The sequence below is a fragment of the Durio zibethinus genome, chromosome 10 (genome assembly GCF_047325235.1).
Source record: "Durio zibethinus cultivar Kanyao isolate XHJ-2024 chromosome 10, ASM4732523v1, whole genome shotgun sequence".
Taxonomy (NCBI): Eukaryota; Viridiplantae; Streptophyta; class Magnoliopsida; order Malvales; family Malvaceae; genus Durio; species Durio zibethinus.
The window spans coordinates 24873865-24883546 of NC_143171.1; the positions used below are offsets into that span (position 1 = coordinate 24873865).

Sequence of the window (9682 nt, forward strand, 5' to 3'; positions counted from 1 at the left end):
TGTCCAGAGGAACCTTCGGTAACTTTCTGACCATTTTTCAATCACCGACGACCACCGCCGGCGGTGACTCACACGACGGCTGATGCAGGCACGACACCGAATTCCGACGAGACCAGAGACCCCCTAGAGCCTTTTTTTGGTGAAACCAAATAGACTGAAAAAAAAATTTTCAAACTTTTATAGAAAACAGAAGACCAAAACGACGTCGTTTTGAGCCTAAGACGAAAATGACGCTGTTTCAAGCTTAGAGGATCCGCAAGTGGATCGAACCCGACTCGAGATCCGCATAACCCGACCCGACGACCCACTTTAGCCAGCCTTGAATCAATTTAGATGAACCGCCAGTGAACCGGTCTGAACCGTTGGTCGCCCGAACCGTCGATCCAACCGTCGAACCGGTCAGACCGCCTGAACCACTAATCCAACCACCAAATAGGTCAAATCGCCCAGATTAGCGTTGACCGAACCGTTGACCAGTCCGGTTCAGGTAAAATTTTTTTTTTCTTTCTTTCTCTAAATTTTTTTTTTATATATTACTGTTTTTGTCATTTTATATTCATGCATGATAAATGTTTAAATTTATTATGATAAATGTCTAATTGTTATTGATAATAATAAAATGAATAATATAAAACAATAACTAAAAAATATATTAAAAATATTTAAATAATAATAATAATAATGGAATAAGCTTTCTATTTTCCCTACCTAGATGTTGGAGGGAATAAAATTTTTTTTTCAAACGAATAATTCCATCTAAATGTTGGAGAATTATTATTAATAAAATTTCATAAAAATATATATATATAAGAAATTCTTAATTAGTTTCTCAAAATTTATAAAAAAGAATAATAAAAAAATTAAACTTGGTCCGAAAGTTTGCTTAAATGTTGGAGATTTTTAGAGATGTTCGCATTTTAATTAAACCTCAAACTCTAAACTTAAACCTTAAATACTTTTTTTTAATTTTTGAAATCCTAAGTTTTTAAAACCCTTAAAAATTAAAAATCCCCTAAAATCCAAAATCTCTTAAAATCCAAAGTCCTAAAAATCCTAAGGACATGTGTGAAAATTCTATTTGAAGCAATTTGTTCCCAAATGCCGCCTAGATGATGGGGTATTTAGGAAATTTTATTTTGATAAATCTTTTCATACAAGTTCTTAATTCACATTAATAATAAGATTAATGAATAAAAAGTATAATAAAATTGGGATCTTAAATATAAACAGTCACACCTAAGCTCTGCCTAGATGTTGGAGAGTCAGGGTGGTCTCATTATACTTAAGAATCCAATTCTTAAATTACATTTTACATGGCATTCATTAGCATTCATACATTATCATGTTATCATCAATAATTGTTTGCATTATTCTCTTTTTAATTGCTACTTGGTGATAAAATATTTAATAATAAAAAAGAATAATACTTAAAAAAAATCTTTTTGTGATATTATAAAATAAAATAAAAATAACATTCCGAAAGAAATAATTCTTGGTACTCTACTAGATGTTGGAGAGTTACTAACAATCATTTTTTATAAAGATTGTTATTTCATTTTAAAGATTATTGTCTTAAATCTTAAATGAAAAGAGTTATTTTAAATTCTGCCTAGATGTTGAAGAATTTTAAGATAATTCTTTAACTTAAAGATTTTCACAATATTTCTAAATAAAAATTTTAGCAAAAAAATATTTTTAAAACGAAGGGAATTAATATTAAATTTCAAGTCAAAATCATTTTTATCTAATACTGAAAATAGCGCATAGTTGAATGGTACCAATTTATGGGCGTTATGGGAGTGCTAATCCTTCCCCACGCGTAACCGACTCTTGGACCCAACCTAGTTTTTCGTAGACCGAAATTTATCTTTTTGATAAACTTTAAACTCATTTTTATAAGTTTTATTAAAAGGATAAATTTTTGGGTGGCCAATCACACCCTAACAAAGATTGGTGGTGACTCCCCTCTTTTTATTTTTTTTTATTTTAAAACACTACGTTTTACGTATGGCGGTCCCAAAACCGATACGACACTTTGCTTCTTTTTTTTTTTTTCTCTTGAACCCTACCCACACAACTAACTCCATCATGAAGCTGTGCCAACAGAAGTTCTATTTCTCCCAGACTTCCAACATCTTTCAAGAATAACTGTAAGTCAATGTCCTTCCATATTCCATATAGTGATGATAGAACTTTTCAAAATATGTGTTTAAGAAGTTTGACACAAACAATATCCCTCCATTTTAGGAAGAATTCGGTAGCCACTAAAAATCTATCATATCCTGGAAATTTGATGCTAGTTCAACGATGAACTTTTTGTGTTTCTTGATTCAAAAATGAATCTTTAATTGTTCCAAAACGATTATTTTGATCAAGTTTTTGGAAAAGACTCATTTGTCCAAAGCAGAATCCTATAAAGGAAGTAGAAAGTTCCAATATTTATTAGTTGAAAACACTTTCTAGATTCAAGTTGGAGACCTTGTGCTTGATCGCAATAGTCAATTTTGATCATAAAAGATAAAAGATGCAATAAAAGATGGCAAATAAAAATCAACTACATTGAAAAGTTACACTTGCTAATGATGTACATGAATCGGGTTAGATCCGATTAAGGTTTTGTTTATTTTATAGAAAATTACTTCGAAAAAATAATTTTGGAAAAATATTTATATTTTTTGAATTGAAAAAGATTTTCTTTATTTGAATGCGTTAAAGAAAAATATTGTTCTTTATTTGATTGTTTTTTAAAAATTTTAATTTTTTAAAAAATAATATTAATATAACTATTAAAATAATAAAATTTATTTATTATTAAAATATATTGAAATTATTTATTATTAAAATTATTAATATTAAAAAAGAATTACATTTTAAGAATAATATTTAGTATTAAAATATTATGTTAATATAAAAATATTTAAAATAAAACTATTTATTATACTTTATATTATTTATTAATATATTAATATATTAATATAATATTTATTAATTAAATTAATAATATTATTATATTATTTATTAATATAATATTATTTAGTAATTTATTATAATATTATTTCTTAATATTATTTATTAATATATTATATTAATAGTATATTATTTATGAATAATATATTTTTTGTTAATATATTATAATTTTATTTATTAATATAATCTTATTTATAAGTAAAATTATAATTAAAAATATTAATAAATAATTCTACTCATAATCAATTTTTTTCTAAAAAATATTATCTCTTTTTTAAATTCGTAAGATAATTTTTTAAAAAATGATCTTATTTTTCATTGATTAATAAGTTATTTTCTGTTGACTAACCAATTTTCAACTAAACAAACACCAAAAAATATGAAAATCATTTTCTGAAAGTCATTTTCCGATGAAACAAATGACCCTAACTCTTATTATCACTTAAAATATTTCATAAGATCTCATTTGAAATAGTTAAGTTTGTTGATTAGTGAAAATAATATTAAAATAATATTTTTTTAATATTAATGTTTTAATATTTTTAAATAAATTTATTTTTAAAATAAAATTTATTAATAAAATAATATTTTGTACTAGTCAAGCTCAAACTATAATATTAACCATTATATTATATCAAAGATGCCTTCCTTTGATCAAATTGGCTCTTTTCTTTGCACTCCAGGTAGCATTGACCTCTGTAATTGCCATGAAATCCATCTATAAACCACTGATGTTACCATCTTAAAACAATATCAAGAAACTCCAATGGCCTTCATCTATATGATCATTAGAAAACCAAAGACTGAAAATTGAATGCCATGTAAGAAAAAAGAAAATGACAGAAGAAAATCCATCGGATGCTTCTCAATTCAAAGTAAGGTTGCAATACAATATATAATAATACTGAAAGGTTGAACATTAAATAAAAGGCATAACTAAAATGCATGCATGAGGAAATGAAAACTAATGGTTGAATGTAGTTCCTCCATGCAGAGAAACTAGGCTCTCTGCATACATTGCTAACGCAAATGCACACCCTTCAAATTGGAGTGTCTTTATCTCTTGGTTATTTGGATGATGCCAGGCCAGAAAGTCGCCTTCTTCATTCTCAAAGAAGATTTCACCATTGCTACCGACTCCTAATGGTATATGCACATAAGGAATAGGTTCAATGGTGAATAATTTTGTCCAAGAGTTCTTTAGACCTAGTTCACCCAACACCCATACATCATAGCATTTATTTCTCACACGATAATCATGACAAAGAAACCCACCAAGTGATCCGTTGATTTCCATTAAATAGGTAAGATAGTATATTGTTCTACAGCTCTTACCCAAACCCCCATCAGGAAAAGGTGTTGCAACGAAAACTTCATTACTCATGTCAAATGAAAGGAGCAAATCTTCATTATCAACAATTCCCCAACAGTGATAAAATCCGTTGGAGTAGACTTGATTGTTCGTAGAAACATAGAAGAAATCAACATTCAAGTTGTCATTGAACTTTCTCCAAGAATCAGTAGTCAAGTTGTACAAAGCAACTCGCTTACCTCGGGGAGCGCTGAGGTCGTTATATTTGAAATTTCCGTCCCAAAATGTGTCAATCCTAATTACTTTATACTCTTCTCTCTTCGAATCATAACCCAGACCAGCTACTTCAATACAATTTTGATAGCTTGGCGGATACTCAAAAGGACGCATGGGGAGAATTTTAAATTCCTTAGTCGCAATGTTCCACAAAAGAACACCACCAACACTGTTCCAAAGACAAATTATGCCATTGCAATAACCTCGGATATCTATACTTATTGGGTCATCGGTAAAGGAAGGAATATCAAGATTGGCATCAAGATCAAGAGTTTGATTGGAAATAAAAGAGACCATGGTCTTTCTCTCTATATAATTCTCATATTTGATGAGGAGACAGGTCCTGTTTTTACTAAAAGAATAGTGGGCAGTAATAAATTGAGGGCTTTGAATCAAGGAACACCAAGACTTACCAACACACCTAAATCGCTTTAGAGATTTGACAGGTAATCTTGCCAGAATATCCACCACAACATCTTCAGGCAGCGAATGGGTGATTGCTGCTGCAGCCATTGATAATCTTCCTTCACGTGTTCCCCTGTGCGTATGTAAACGAGAGATTGAGTATACGTACGCCACCTGGATCCAAGTAAAAAAATCCAAGAATACTCACCGCCGATTAAACTGCCAAAACCCAACAAAAATCTCTATCTCTTACACTTCTCCTTTACTGCCTTTTTAATTTTTGATAGTGTATTTCACGTGTTCTGGGGAAATTCTTGTGTTTTCGGTATTTTTGTTGCGGTTTTCGAATGAAATAGGTTTTTTTTTTTTTCTTTTTAATTCTAGATAGAATTTGACGAACGTTCTGGGTATTAGGCTATTTAGGTGGGTGTGGTGGTTTCGGTGAGCAAGGGGTTGAAAGTGGCTTGGGCTTGGTGTTCCAGGGGCTAGGATGTAGGCTCTGGTAACTTGGTCGTTGGGCATTGGTATTGAGCTATCTGTGTAAAGGAGATGGGCTTTGCACTGGGCAAGGATTTTGACGCTGGTGGTGATTGTGGTCGTGCTTGGGGGTGTGCCAGTGGATGAGAAGGCTGGCAGTTGATGACGGTGGGTGTCTGTGTTGAGAAGGCCCGTGTGAGCTCTCTGTGTGCTTCGGGTTGTGACAACGGCCTGTCTGAAGCATTGGTAGGTAAGGTGAGAGTTGTGTTAAAAAAAATCCATAAAAAAAGTTATGGACAAAAGCGTAATTCGTGAGTGTGAGCCCAAAGTTCCTTTATCAAAACCCTTTTATTAATGTCTCATGTTATGGATTAAGTTTAATGGACGTTCGAGGTCCAAAAGTAAAATAAAAAGACAATCACTCTAATTCAATCTTGATTATTGTTTGCTTGTTACAAATAAATAGAATGGAAAATAAATCCTACTTTTCTTACTGTGTTTTAAAAATTCATCGCACCAAGCGAAAAAATGTCTTAAATATATTGATTCTCTTAATCAAAATTACTAAATGTTGTGACAAAAGTTAGCTACGAAATTAAGGTTTTACCAGGAAACTTAGCAATTTAGATAAACTCAACAAAACCAAAAGCATTGACCTCTATAATAGCCATAAAATCCATCTAAAAAAATATAAAAATTATCATCTTCATGCAATATTAAGTAACTCCATCAATGGCCTATATCTATATATTCATTAGCAAACCAAAAGTTCATTTCACCAAACAAACTAGCACTACAGGGATTTTTGTTTTTAGCGGTGTTTTTTTTACCATTTAACGGCGTTTATTAACACCACTATAAGTTTGCGGCATTTGTGAAAAAATGCCACGCAGAGTGCCACCTATTCACGCGTCACAGTAAATAACGGCGTTTTTGAAAAAATGCCTCAATATTAGCGGCATTTGTATTTGAAACGCCGTCATTTTAACGGCGTTTATATCTTTTAGATGCTGTTACTTTAGAGGTGTTTGAATATGAAAACTTGTCAATATTAACAGCGTTGTTGTAAGAAAACACCGTTGAATTGACGGCGTTTGTAATAGAAAATTCCATTACTTTAGAGGCGTTTAAATCTGAAAATGCCTCAATATTTGCAGTGTTTGTATGTTTTAGGTGCCGCTAATTCAGTGATATTTTTATGAGAAAAATGCTGTTGCTTTAGTGGCGTTTCTATAAAAAAGCCATCAAAGTAGCAGCGTTTGCTGGAAAGAGCGTCGCAACTTATAGTAGCATTTTTTGCTACAAACGCCACTAAATTATTCATTTAGCGGCAACGCCTAACGCAAACGCAGCCATTATGTAAAAATGTATTTTTTCTTATAATAAATTTTATTTTCAGTAAAGAGCTAAATTTTAGAAACTAAAATTAATATAACTTCATCCATATTTAAATATACATCTAATTAATACAAAGTTTAATACTTAGTATAATAGCATTCAAATATTATAAATACATTAACCAAATAACATATTAAAATATATGAAATGGATAACTACATACATTTTGCTGGCTGCCAATTGATGAAAAAAAATTTTCACTTTGGTCACTAGCGTGCTCAACAACTTACTAAATAATACCATACAATTTTAAATACTTCATTGTATGCTTATTTTTTGTTTAAAAATTTTAATATTTACTAAATATAATACCTAAGTTGACGGAGCACCAAGATCATTTCCTGGAAATTGTTGTTGCACAAAATTCATAAGATGATTGAATCGATCATGCAACTGCTGAAATTTTACACGCTCTAGCTCCATTCTAGCATGTTCTTCTTCAATTTTGGCACACTCTTGTTCTCTTTCTGCTTCCATTTGTTGAAAACGTTGTTGCATAGTTTGCAACTCCCCTCTCAATAGTGAAATGTCTTGCGAAGACGGATTTGCTGAGAGTGTAAATTACGGAGAGTTATGTCCTTAGTAGGTAGATGGTGTTGGACCCAATCCAAGGCCTCGAACTCGTCCATGCCTTTCTTTTCCAGCAACTTCGATGAATATCTGATTTTTCATTTCTTGCATGTTGAGAGAACCTTCAACTGCTATTTCAATCTCAGCTGCCATTTTATCTTTTGCTTTCTCGAGTGAATTTGTCACAAACAACTATCAAGTTTAATGATTAATTGATTATATGTTAAAAAGAGTTAATATTTACTTTATGTTAAAATAAATGATACAAATTACCACAATTTATTGCATTTTGACATTCATGTAAGATTCATCTTTTTTTGTGTGTGTTACATGAAAAGTTTCGCACGTTCAATTGTATGGCCCATCTCATTCTCTTATAGAAAAACATATGTTATTTGATAGGATACATAATAACCACAACTTATTTATGCATATCAATCTTGTTAATCAAGTATTACAATTTCAAAAAACTTTAATATTCTTTATTTATATTTTAGCCCTGTAACAACACAATAGTCTTAAATATATGCAATGAATAAAATCATTTTAGGCTTTCACACACTTTGATCATAGAAACCAAATTCAATTAGTTTCTCCTGGTTTAATATAAAGGATTGAAGCCAATCAATATGTTGAAAGCCATCTAAAATTTATTTGGATATTTACCTTTCATATGCAAAAATATTCCTTAACAGACATAATTGACAACTTTTTCTCCCATATCAACCATAGAAACCAAGTTCAATCAATCGGACAAGCTTAATATCAAGTCTTGAAGCTATCGAAACTGTTAAAATATAACAATAACAACAACCAGATAATAAAGGTGTAAATATGCATAAACAGTAACTTTTCATACATATCATCTATGTAACTAAGTTTAAAACTTTTGATAAGTTTAGATCATGTATTAAAACAATAAAATCTATTAAAACAGAACAATAAATGTTAATTTTCACATTTACCTTTTAACGGCAGAAAAAGTGCTTTCATTGGAATAAGTTAAGTATCATAAACTTACGATTTCTTTTTGCTTTCTTGCAAAACTTTTTGATCTACTTGTGTGGCTATATTTCTGTTGCTTTCTGCTACCAATCCCAATCTGTTCTCTTTCATGTCAAAAAAAATAATTGCTTATATGATATAAATACAAATATTACCAACTGAAACCATTAAACATTTTCATCATTTCATTCTATTATATGAAGTTATAAACTAGTACCTCTTATTTTCTTGAGAATCAAAATCTAACCAGTTGTTCACATTGCCACCTAATCACATTACAGGGTAGATTTTACATCATCGCCTCTACAGTAGTATTTTGATCGAAATACTTATTCTTCAAACTATATTTATAATCTTTCCATTTCTTTTCCAATGACTTAAGCACAAATGAAGTTGGTATTTCAAGTACAAATCTTGCCTGTAATAATACAATAAGAAATGTTTGAATAAGTAAACAAAGTGTTAAATAAAAAATTTGAATATATCTAATTAATTATACTAATACCTCACTAAAGTTTAACGCATTGGCCTTAACTTCTTCTGGTACATTATGCAATGTTTCATAATGAATAGGCAATTTCATTCCATTACAGGCTAGCATACCTAGAAATCCAACCAACAATTAAGCCTCTTCACCAATTGGTTGCCTATCAGAGTTTACAAATACTATAATATGTTCGTTAGGAGGGAGTGCAAACAGTTCCTTCAAAGTTGTCTAGCCTCTGGTCCTCCATTGACCATTGTTATCAACTACAATAAATATAAAATTTATTTGTAAAATCACAATACTTATATCATTATACGCGAATTTTAAAATTGTAGTATATCATACCTGCATTCAAATTTAAAGCATAATCAATTGATGGGGTACTATCTAAACCTAGACCTCTCGTATTATCAGATCCAATATCAGTTGAAGGGTTAGAAGTGATGGAGTTAGATCGGACTATACGTTTATTTACCTCTAAATAATGCAGTCCATAGCCAACTTCTATAGGTGCCGTAGATAGTTTAGAAGTAATATCTCTGATATGTTTTTCTTTCAACCTATTTCTCCGCATTGTAGCTTACCTACATCATAAAAGTGAATATATAAAAAATGTTAGTTCAAAAGATATATAAAGACAATAATTATACAATAGTTAATGTGACATTATTTACATACTATTATTTACCACATTATGTTTTAAACACTCAAATTGCAAATTATAGGTGCAGGGAATCATGGTTCGTAAATGTCTTGAGTAATATCTTCGTGGACCCATTGAGTCT

General features: G+C 30.4%; 1 protein-coding gene across 1 annotated transcript; it reads right to left on the reverse strand.

Annotated features, from left to right (window-relative positions):
• Positions 1 to 3789: 3789 nt before the first annotated feature.
• Positions 3790 to 5679, reverse strand: LOC149516577 (F-box/kelch-repeat protein At3g06240-like). Its single transcript, XM_089767321.1, has 2 exons — positions 5169 to 5679; positions 3790 to 5093 (listed from the first exon to the last, which is right to left on the reverse strand). Exon 2 carries the CDS (start codon positions 5066 to 5068, stop codon positions 3932 to 3934), a length of 1137 nt encoding a protein of 378 aa, XP_089623447.1. The 5' UTR covers positions 5069 to 5093; positions 5169 to 5679; the 3' UTR covers positions 3790 to 3931.
• Positions 5680 to 9682: the final 4003 nt, after the last annotated feature.